We start from the raw sequence: 12,905 nt of genomic DNA on the forward strand, positions 1-12,905 counted from the left end.
ATATTTATTTTGCACTTTTGTTTTTATATGCATGTCAATTTAATAAATAATATTTCTGCTACAAAACAAACAAAAGACTATAATAAATCATCCAATTCATGGCTGAGAGCTGCAAAGCAGTTATCAGTAACTGATTAGCAAAATAATATACACCTCAAGTAAGAACAGACAAAAGAAAGTCTCACTTCTATCACTCTTTTAAAGATTTGATTTCGGTTTGTGTCAGTGCTCAGTCTCGTTATGAGCTGATCTTCATTTTTCTGTATTTTGGAAAGCAGGCGAGTCAGCTGGACCAATATATGAGCGGGGCAAAGCAGGATTCTTGCGATGACCACTGGCGCAATACCGCTCTTTGTTATGAGCTGCAGTTTCAGAGTAAACTTAGTAAAGGCGAGCTTCTTTGGTGATGACGTGTACAGTATTAGATTTTACATTTAGCAAACATTTGCGCTGAACATGCAGTGAATGTAACGCATTGACATTCCGGCACCTTCTCCAAAAACACTCGATTGATCTCAGCTGGCGGATCAATATTCACCAAATGTCATGATCGCTCTCATCTGCGCCATTATTATTATTATAACATTAGGTGGGGTTAGCAAACCTGTGTATTCTTCACTCTTCAGCCGTTTGCATTGCCGGCAGTCACAAAAGCTCCCTGTCATCTGACAGCGGAAAGCCTTGAGTGATTGACAGCTAATATTAACCAATATAGCGACAGGGAAGCGGGATTCAGCACCTTTTTAGAAAGAAAATACTATGAATTTTGACATAGTACTCAGCTCACCCACTGTTTTTCACATACTGTATAGTAGGGGAAAATGCAATTTTGAATGCACTCATTAAGTTGGATACTTTACACTGAAACACAACCCAAGAATCAAACTAAACCGGATCTGCAGTATTCTAAGGTAAAAGCTCAGGAAACCGGTGAACGCCAGGTGTAACCATATCAGAAGTTGTCCATTTTAAAATAAATATGATGCACTAGTGTTGACGTAGCCTAAGAGTCTATCTTAAAGTCCTGGATGTATATCTGTACTCCCTCAACAGTGTCTGGAATGAGACAGTCTGTCTGGCTGAAAGCAGCTCCAGCGCTGCAGATAAGCTCGAGCAGCATGACTGGAGGACTGCTGTCAACCACAGAGAGGGCATGCTGTGACATGTGGGTAACACAACTCTACAGACACAGGGACAGTGTGTGAAACAATATACACATGCAAATATACTCATACATGCACACTGACTCTCAGATTTCCAACGTTAATTAAAAAAGCAAACCGTATTTTTAGGTGCACCCTCTGAACTCAACAGTCAAAATTTGTTTCTTGCTTTGTTTTTTTTTTTTTGAGTATTTTTTAGTTAATGTTGGAACATTCATAAACCAAGTAGATTTACTTGTTTTCAGTGAAAATGCTGGGAAAATTTTGTTACCAAAAAATAATTTTGGAATTTATATATCAAAAACAGGGTTACTTTTACAATGTAAAAAATAAATAAATAAATAAATAAATAAATAAATAAAATAAAATAATAATAATAATAATAATAATATATATATATATATATATATATATATATATTTATTTATTTTTTTTTCACAATGTGAATTAAGCTACATATAATGTAAATAATATAAGTTTAAAATTAATTAGATAATAATGTAGTATTTATCTGATGAAACTAGGCATATATATATATATATATATATATATATATATATATATATATATATATATATATATATATATATATATATATATATATATATTTTAAAAGCTTGCTGTAAATAACAGTGTAAAACTAGTTAATTAAAGTTTGCTTAGGTTAAATTTCATGGTACCTCATCTAATGAATCAACTCTTTGTTGCTTACTCATAATTTATGTGTATATATATATATATATATATATATATATATATATATATATATATATATATATATATATATATATATATATATATATATATATATATATATATAAATGATGCACATAACATTATTACTACATACTAGTGTATTTTAAGTACAGCATTCATGATGTGGACGATAGTCTTTAATGTTTACTAAAAACGAATTATTAGAAGTTTAGAACTTTTTAGCAAGCTTTTAAAACATACATGCCTAGTTTTTAATATATTGGAAAACATCTTGTAAATAATAATACATAATTTATCTAATTATTTTTAAATTTATGTTATTTAAATTATATGTAGCTTAATTCACATTGTGTGTTTGTTAACTTGATAAAATGATGACTCATGTATGATATAACTTTAAATTATTAGTGAATGAGTAATCGAGCAGAAATATACAATCCGTTTCATTTCAAGTTGAAATGTGTGAGACAATTTCTTCAGTTAAATGGGTTATCCAGAATGTAGTCATTTATATTTATTGCATTGAATTTAAAGAAAGACAGAATAAACATTTCATTAACTATTTGCTTATGTAAAAAAAACACACACGCACCGATACCCACACATGCTCATGCGCACACACCCACACATGAGCACACACAGATGTTGTTGACAGGTGCAGGCATCGTCTGAGAAATGTTACGGATGACTGTAAATATTTAGATATGTAATATTATTGCAATTTCTTATCAGGCAGTCTCGTCTAAAAGGGGCGGGGCCGGAAGGCATCAATCATTTTGACAGTAGGGAGATCATAAATTCACTCTTTACTCCAGTCTTTAATGTCAACTGATGCTTCGTAAATGATTTTTTTTTTTGTTCAGTTAAATGCACCCTTGCTAAATAAAAATAAATGTCTAACCCTAAAGATTAATTTGTTGATACAAAATTTTCATTTAATTTATTTAAAAAAAATTTGAATGGCTTAATATTTTATAATTATTTGTTAAATTTTAGAACAAAACAATTATATATATATATATATATATATATATATATATATATATATATATATATATATATATATATATATATATATATATATATATTTTTTTTTTTTTTTTTTCACAGTAATACCGTAGTTGGTTTTAATAATTAAAAGTTTAAACCTTTTTCCTTGCTGAACTCTAATAGTTGTATACATTAAATACATATAAATACATTGTATAATACAATATATTGTAATATCAGAAGTATGTCCAAATATTGAAATTATGAAATGTATTTAATTTAACATCAATTTAGGACTTGTAAAAAGCAATATTTATTTATTTATTTATTCTTAAATCTGCTGATTTCTGTGACATTCTGCATTATACAAATTACAATTTTGTCCACGTCTTCCACATTCTTAGGGCCCTACAACTGTTCTTCTCCATCAGACACCATCAATAATAAATATTACTCCATATAAACAAATCCTGTCTGATTATCCCCATATAAATGCAGACAGACATAAACTGCAGTCTCAGATTAATCTGAAGGCAAACAAACCATTTTTCTAAACACGAGAGAACCAAAGTTGGAATGAAAATCCAGTCGACTTCATCCATACTGAACATGTTTTTTCAGCAGGCTAAAATTTTTTAACACAGAAAAAGCCCTCTCCCTTCATTTAAAGTGATCCAATTATACTATTTTAAAGTCTTCTAATCTTACTTTAGAGGTCACCAGAAATAACTCTACATGCATCAAACAACAAAAAAACACTTTCAATTTCTCATAATATGCATTACACATCACCTCATTATTTAAAGAATCTGAATCTGTTTTGTTGAAACATTAAGGCTGAGTTTACACTAGAGCATTTTTGTTTAAAAATTGTTTTTTTAAATGAAAACTATCCTTTTTCTGACCAGCATTTTCACTACATTTTAGAAGAATGATCTCTGTCCACATTATACAGCCTACAATGCATGACTACAAGCACTAATGCTCTATCGGCATGTCTATATTTTGCCAGCATCAATATTTGTATGTCCATGTTTACGGATTGTGTAATATAAGAGGGGCTTAATGAATCAGAGAACGATACGCCATTGTTGTTTGTAACAGTAACTAAACTTACGCATTTTAAAACAAGAATGCAGTATTGTAAATGTCACCCCAGTCTCTCTAAACCAACCTTTCTGAATATCTGCTCTGCTCTGACTTTTCAGATGGCAAAGTCTGATGTGATTGGCCAGCCAGTGAGTATACTACTTTATCGAGTTCATCAAACTGAAACTTCAGCGATTATAACGTGACTTTGTCAATTCCATAAAGGTAGGAAAATCTTTTGTGTGTGTGTTTCGACAATAAATACCTCTTATGGTGAAACTGGAACGGTCGAAAACTCATTTCAGCAGTTCAGAATCGAGTCGCAATTACTTATCATGCACTTTGACCTTTAAAACTTTGCAGACGATTTACTTTCAGAGCTAAAGTTCACTCTTAGTAATGTTCAAATAAAGCATAATGAGGCACTTTATAAGAGCCATGAACTAAGAAATCGAAATTGTTTTGATCTTTTGTGATATAAGAGGTCAAAAACAACCTGTATGCTTCAGAACTCTCTTGTTAGTATAAAAAAGCTCAACTGAAGATAGCCAGAATGATGGGTTGTGGAATCAATGCTATTAATAATTACACTATTATAATAATAGTGTGGCTAAACTCTGCCTTCATAGAAGATGGTGAATGGCTGTTTTAGCTCCACCCATCAATTCATACAGAAGGTATTTAATGAGAGACAAACTCAGGTCTATGCAGAAACCAAACAATACAGGTGGTCAGAAGACTACAAGTTGCAGTATAGTGCCAAGCAGTGAAAAAACACAACTTTGCAATGCTTGCTTCTGATCACAAAATGAAGAAAGAGTGGATAAACTTTCTAGACCTTGCAAGTAAGAACTAACAGTATGGCATAGTTCATTTAATGTAGCTTTGGTTTTGTGTGTGTGGCTTAAAAAAAAGAAGCCATTAAATGCAGCAGTTTCAACTTTGAGAATATCAAAAGTGAAGCATTGAAAACGTGTGTGTAAAGTGCAAGCCAATCATATTAGCAGCCATTTACTTAAGAGCCGACAATTCACCACGCCCATTTAAACAATGTGAAACATTGCGATGGACGATAACATTGTCGTCATAGGCGTCGGTGAGTTAATTATTTATGAATATTTAATTAAGTAATGACGAATTAATTATTTGCAGCCTACTGTACCTAACCCGCATGGTCTTTGTTTAACTCATAACCAAATAAATAAATAAGGATAAGTTAAGCACAAATTACCAACTGTCAATCACTTTTTCCGCGGGACTCTGCATGAATAGGCAGAGTGATCTGTGTTGTTATAATGACATCCACATACTTGGTTGGTAAAAAAGGTGCAAAACCAACAGGAACCAACCAACAATATCTAAGGTTTAGGCTAAACTTACTAAGTACAAGCGTGAAAGTGAAAGATTTAACAAGTGTACTGATGCTGTAACACGTTACCTGATTGATTCAAAAGACAGAAGAGTCGTTAGATAGAGACAAGATTAATTAAATATTACATTTAACAACTATAATAAGATGCAATACAGCGATACATCCTTGATAAACTGTCAGAAGCTGCAGTGCATGACATCGTTTGTGTGTGTTTGAGTGTGTGTGGTCATGTGATGTGTTTTCAGAGGTATACTGTGAAGGGAGATCTTTTCGAACTGCTATGTGAAACGCCAGTGTAAATGTGGATCGTTTTCATTCGAAAATGTTATCTTAAAAGTAAGATGTATTATTGTAAATGGGGCCGTCTGTATTTTTCGTGAGCAGGTTGCTGCTGCGAAGGGGGCATGGTGGAGGACCATGATGCTGTCTCAGCATTGTGATTGTTCTATAGGCCATCGGCAATGGATGATGGCATCGTTTATCAACCCAACCATAAGACAGAATATGCAGAATATATATATATTTTTTAATCTGTGGATTTATGCGGAATGATTTTGGGAGTGTCATAACTAAAAACTTAATATATGAAATAAAAATAATACCCTTAAACTTTTATTTAATGCTTACAATGCAAATCCAATTAGATTCACTTAATTGGTAAACAAATCAAATCTCATATAATATATCTACTAAAGACAAAAAATATTACTTTACAAACTGTATTGGAAATAAATTATATGAACATTTTCATATTTCTATAATATTGCTGAAATTAATAAAAAACTGAATAAATATAAATCAACACAAATGTACACAAATAAATAAAGAGTCAATAATGGGATAAAAACCCTTTTCACAAGTTTAACGGTCATCAGCATCTTAATTCCTTAAAAGTTTTTAATATCTTGATTTTTTAAAAACATACAGGTAAAGTCAGAATTTTTAGCCCCCCTGAATTATTAGCCCCCTGTTTATTTTTTACCCAATTTCTGTTTAATGAAGAGAAGGTTTTTTCAACTCATTTCTTAACATAATAGTTTTAATAACTCATTAATAATAAGTATTTTATTTTATCTTTGCCATGATGGTTTGTTCTGTAGACTATCGAATATATATATAGCTTGAAGGGGCTAATAATTTTGACCTTAAAATAGTTAAAAAAATTAAAAACTGCTTTTATTCTAGTCAAAATAAAACAAATAAGACCTTCTCCAGAAGAAGAATTTCCTTGTTCTGTTAAACATCATTTGGGAAATATTAAAAAAAGAAAAAAAATTAAAGGGGGGCTAATAATTCTGACTACACTATATATACATTATAAAGCTATACTTGGTATTATATCATCTTTGCATCAAATATAATACAAAAATACAAACTAGCGATTATGTGTGAGAGGCAGCGTCTATGGGCGTGACAGTAAATTTGACATTGTTCTCTTTTCTGTCTGGCCATATCAGTCTCATTTTTAAAAAAAGTCGTGATAACACTATCATGGATTTTTTCTTTTACTATTTGAGCAAAAAGAAATACATAAAGTATTTGTGGTACTCTCCTATTCACTGTGCTCAAAGTTTACCAAACTATGACGACTGCGGAGAAACTGGGAAATGTGAAAAGGGTTCATTGCTTTTCATGCATACAGTTAAAGTCTAAATGATTCGCTCTCCTGTGATATATATATATATATTTTTTAATGATGTTTAACTGAGCAAGGAATTTTTCACAGAATTTCCGATAATATTTTTTTCTGGAAAAAGTCTTATTTGTTTTATTTCGGCTATAAATACTATAACCATTTTTAAGTCAAAATCATTAGCCCCTCAAGCAATATTATTTTTTCGATTGTCTACAGAACAAACCATCATTATGATTTGCCTAGTTAACCTTATTAACCTCGTTAAGCCTTTAACCTGTTAGCCAGCACTCAATTTTGGGGATTTACACCTACCTAAATTTAAATAGTAACAGTTCCTGACTCCAGTAAGCTACAAACACAAATTATGTAGCATTGGGAAGAAGACACTTTGAGCTTTACTGTGGTAAAAGGAGAAGTTGTATGTTAAAATATATAAAAAGTTATACATTATGAAGTCATGAGGAAATTTTTTTTTTATTGTGTTTAATTTTAGTTTTCCATATAGAAACACAGGAAAACATTAATTTAATGTCCTAGAAAAAATATGACTTGAAAGCCAAGTATTTCATATGTTTACATTTTAAATTTGATGAAGATAGCATGCAAAATGAGATTACTGTAAAAAGTTTTCTGAGGCTATGTCGATGTCCTTCTCTCCCTCACTGTCAGAGGCACTTTCTCAAAAATCATCTTCCCAAGTTGAAACATTTACAGTTGTTGAATGATTTGGTCTACATTTAAAGTTTATGTATTTTTGGAAAGAAGACACTCTGGGCTTTGTTATCCATCATCTAAAGTTTAAAATGCTCAAAATGAAAAAAGTTATAGATGCTTAAGTAATGTAAAAAAAATTATCCGCACTAAACATTTTATTATTTCATAAACAAATATGTGAACTTTGTTCTGGAGCAACACAGAAAAGCAATAGATCAAAAGCTACACATCTCCTGAGTATATGTTTTGAATTTGATGCCAATATCATGCAAAATTAAATTTCTGGAATTATTTTTCTGAGACAATGTCTTGTGTTTTTTCCCCTCTCCTTGTCTGATGACCGCACGTACTGAAGCTTTCCCTATTTTTTAAATTGTAAAATAATGAGCAGAAATGTATAGTATGAATTATTTATTTGAGCACAAGTAGTGCATTTTAAGCTGAATACTAGTATCCTGAAAAATATCAAGTAAAATATTATGTACTGTCATCATGGCAAAGATCTCTCTGTCAAACAGAAATTGGGAAAAAAACATACAGGGGGACTAATAATTCAGAAGGGCTAATAATTCTGACTTCAATTGTATATGATCATACATGACATTAATATAACTTTTTTTCAATGCCTGTATGTGTGTGTGTGCATGTGCCAGCAATATGCAAGCAACCTAGTCCTCCCACCTGCCCAAAGAAGGGAACGTTCTTAGGAAGCACTTGACATTTCACACATTCCTCACATTCCCCAAATAGAGTAAGGAGTTGGCTGAAACCATCTCTCCTCCTGTTGAAGAGCAACTCCTCCAATAACAGGATGTGCAAGTCGCTCAAAACACAGTGAAGGCCGCAGTGGGCTTTCATACAACTGTAGTGAAACAATAGCCGAACGATGGCAACAAGAAAACAAAATGCCACTCGCATTTGAATCGGACAAAAAAGCAAGCCTATTTTCATCCCTGCTCTCCTTGAGGGACAATTAGAGGCAGAATGAAAATAGAAGAGCATTGTCTCCAGTTCACTAACTATATCGATTTAGGAAATGCTGAAATAAGAGTTATGTTTCCAGGGCAGATCTGGATGGTGTGTGAATGTGTGCTCACCTCCGATGGCGTTACATCTGGACGTGATTTCCCACAGCACTAGAGCCATAGAGTAGACATCGGTTTGCTTGAAGGACTCGATGTTTTCAAGGTTGATCCTCGATTCCAGCACCTCTGGAGCCATGTACCGGGCTGTACCCACCTGACAATCACACACACAGAATAATTGTTTCAATTTATATACAGTTGAAGTCAGAATTATTAGCCCCCCTGAATTATTAGACCACCTGTTTATTTTTTCCCCCAATTTCTGTTTAGCGGAGAGATTTTTTCAACACATTTCTAAACAAAATAGTTTTAAATAGCTCATTTCTAATAACTGATTTATTTTATCTTTGCCATGATGGCAGTAAATAATATTTGACTAGATATTTTTCAAGACACTTCTATACAGCTTAAAGTGACATTTAATGGCTTAGCTAGATTAATTAGGTTAACTAGGCAGGTTTGGGTAATTAGGAAAGTTATTGTATAATGATGGTTTGTTCTGTAGGCTAGAGGTCTGCAACCGCGGGACCCGACCTGATTTCTAGCGCCGCAGTAATAAATTTTCGAATAAGGCGCGGGAGTGGTCGTAACTGGTTTAATTTTGGATGCAAGCACCTGGTCTAACAATACTGCTCCTGACTCCCGAGCAAGCGTATGTAGGTGTGTGAATGAGACAGCGTGATGCTGCGTTTAGCTTGTTGTTGCTGTCTATGTGTGTGTGTGTGTGTGTGTAAATAAGAGAGAGAGCATAACGCTGTCTGTGTGTGTCACTTGCTTGTGCTTATGTGTGTGTGTGTGTGTGTTTATACAGACAGCTTGTTGGGCTGTCTGGACTCTGTATAGCTGGGTGGTTTTCGGTTTTGTCAGGTCGGGTAGCGGGACAACAAATGCTAAATATAAGCGGGAACGGTCGGGTTTGGGCTAAAACCTGGGACTCAAAATTGAGTCCCGGGCAGATCTCTACTGTAGACAGTCGAAAAAATATATAGCTTAAAGGGGCTAATAATTTTGTCCTTAAAATGGTGTTTAAAAAATTTAAAACTGCTTTCATTCTAGCAGAAATAAAACAAATAAGACTTCCTCCAAAAGAAAAAATATTATCAGACATTCTATTAAAATTTCCTTGCTCTGTTAAACATCATTTGGGAAATATTGGAAAAAGAAAAGGATTCTAATAATTCTGACTCAACTGTAAACTGTATACTGTATATATATATATATATATATATATATATATATATATATATATATATATACACACAGTATACAGTTGAGTCAGAATAATTAGAATCCTTTTTTTCTTTTATATACATATATTTAAAAGTAAACTACATGTAATATAATGTATATAATTACATAATATAATAATTATAATAATACATTACGTTAAGGCTACTGTTATTACTATCAACAAGAGCAGTGATTTTCTCTCTGTTCCCTCACTTCTCCCATATGATCATTCAGATAACACATTTATTCCATCTTTCATATTTCACACTGTTTTGGGGGAACTGAGCTTATTTTTTTTCCCACTACTTTATCTTTCAAACAAGCAGAGTTTCACCTTATTATTCACCTCACTTCAGGGGTACAAAAGATCACACCAACGAACCAACAAAACTGAAAGGTGATAAATTAAACAGTCCAAACTCCCCTTGAACGGTTTTAGGGTCTCGAATGTTGACACACATCAAAGATAAGGAGGAACAGAGTCAGGTGATTGTTAGTTCATTCATTACTGATTCACTCAACACCTCTTGTCTTTTTACTTTCAGCCTGTGAATCATATATCTGAGCAGACAGTTGAACAAAGGCCTGTGGGCATGCATACATGCGCGCGCACACACACACACACATCTGCAAACGAAGAGATGCCTGAGGGACTTTCCCTGCTAGTTATGACATGACGTTTGCGCCACTGCAAACCTGTATACTATATACACATGCAAAATACACCAACGCTTTTCTTGACATCTACTAAACTGTCAAAGCGTGTGAATCTGAGCAGCCGTTTACTGCACTGGGCTTGATGAAAAAATGTAGTTAAGTTGCTTCAGGTGGTCTATAAAAATAAAAGAAAAAATAATGTAAAAAATCTAAAGAGAAAACAAAATACTATAAAAAGTATACATGAATAAATAAATAAATGATTCAAAAATAAAAATAAACAAACAAATATTTATTGTTTTCATATTAATTTTAGTCAGTGTTGTATTAATGAAGTTGAGGACTTTATCATTATTTTAGTGTTTTTATTCATATTTTCGTTTAATTTTAAGTTAAACTACATGTAAATGAGACATTTCTTCTCGCAACTAGCAACTAGATGAAATAAAATCAAATAAAAGTGTATTATAAATATTTCATCTCTTTGTTTCATTTCAATGTTTAAGGTTTTAGTACTAGCCTTTTTTTGCAATCATTGCTATTATATTTATTTGATGACTTTGAATCAGATGTTTTCATTAAACACCCAAGTGTTCCACTGTATTGCTTATTTTGCATACTATAATCCGTTAAATCTGAAGTAATTAAAGTAAAATACCTGTTTGTTTGATTGCTTCACCTTCATTTATTTATTTATTTATTATTATATTAATAATAATTTTTTATGTTCAGTGAGAGAATTTTAGACTGTGTTGGGCTGAACAAGTGCACTCAAGTAAGGCTGAATGTGAAGTGAATATGTGATGTAATGATCATCACTGAGAATGGATCTGTATCTGCATTTGTTAAATCTTTAATCTGAGGTAATTAGTCAACCTTTTTTCCTGTGTAATTTAATACAAAGTGTGAAGTATGTAGCTTCCTGTCACATGACTCGTGGTTCGCTTACGTTTTAATATTTTACCTCACGGCGTCTTCATTAATTTATTAAAAATAAATAAACACATTGAAATATCTCATTAGAAAAATGCCTTTTGAATCAGATCTTTTCTTTAAGCACCCAAATGTTCCACTCTATTGCTTATTTTACATATTATATCGATTAAATCTGAAGTAATTAAACATATACAGTTGAAGTAAAAATTATTAACCCTCCTGTGAGTTTTTTTGTTTCTTTTTCAAATATTTACCAAATGATGTTTAACAGAGCAAGGAGTTTTCACAGTATTTCCTATAATATTTTCTTTTTTTCTGGAGAAATTTTTATTTGTTTTATTTCGGCTAGATGTTTTTTTAAAAACATTTTAAGGTCAAAATTATTAGTCCCGTTAAGCAATTTTTTTTTTCGATTGTCCACAGAACAAACCATCATTATACAATGACTTGCCTAATTACCCTAACTTGCCTAATTAACCTAATTAACCTAGTTAAGCTTTTAAATTTCACTTTAAGCTGAATACAAGTATCTTAAAAAAATATCTATTCAAATATGATTTACTGTCATCATGGCAAACAAAGTGTAAATCGGCCTGGTTGGTTCCTGTCACATGACTCGTGGTTCGCTCGTGTTTCGCTTTTTCAAATCGCGGCGCCTGGAAAACTTGAGCGTGATATACCGCATGTGCACCCCTTTCTATTTGCTGAACCTGCGGATCTCCATTTGAAATAATGAAACAGAGCGCCCAAAAGACGCTATATGTGAAAGTCACCTTTTGTTGACTCACTACATATCTGCGCATTACAAGGCCCTGTTTGCCCTTTAGTTTAACTTAAATAAATACTTCACGTGGGCCGATCAAAGAAGTCCAGCAGGCCGCATGTGGCCTGGAAGCTCTAAAAAGCCCAGGTCTGGCCTTTGGTCTTCATTATTTTATTAAAAATTAATAAATACATTGAAATTTTTAATTAGAAAGATAACTTTGAATCAGATCTTTTCTTTAAGCACTTAAGTGTTCCACTCTATTTCTTATTTTACATATTATATCCATTAAATCTGAAGTAATTAAATACATACAGTTAAAGTCAGAATTGTTCACCTTCCTGTGACTTTTTGTTTCTTTTTCAAATATTTCTTAAACGAAGTTTAACAGAGGAAGGAATTTTTCACCGTACTTTCTATAACATTTTTTTCTTCTTCAGGAGAAAGTCTTATTTGTTTTATTTCGGCTAAAATAAAAGCAGTTTTTAATCCTTTAAAAAACATTTTGAGGTCAAAATTATTAGCCCCCTTGAGCAATATTTTTCTACAGAAC

General features: G+C 32.3%; 1 protein-coding gene across 20 annotated transcripts in view; it reads right to left on the bottom strand.

Annotated features, from left to right (window-relative positions):
• The window catches only part of tgfbr2b (transforming growth factor beta receptor 2b), a 90,742-nt gene that overhangs the window by 16,772 nt on the left and 61,065 nt on the right, over positions 1 to 12,905 (bottom strand). For all 20 annotated transcript variants that reach the window (XR_015510252.1, XM_087285174.1, XM_087285169.1 and 17 more), the window contains 1 exon segment: positions 8,779 to 8,920. Coding sequence is in view for 19 of the 20 variants with exons in the window: in XM_087285174.1 (XP_087141300.1) it covers positions 8,779 to 8,920 (142 nt within the window). In the remaining variant the exon portion in view is untranslated.

Source organism: Danio rerio, chromosome 16 (genome assembly GCF_052040795.2).
Source record: "Danio rerio strain M-AB ecotype USA chromosome 16, GRCz13ab, whole genome shotgun sequence".
Classification (NCBI taxonomy): domain Eukaryota; kingdom Metazoa; phylum Chordata; class Actinopteri; order Cypriniformes; family Danionidae; genus Danio; species Danio rerio.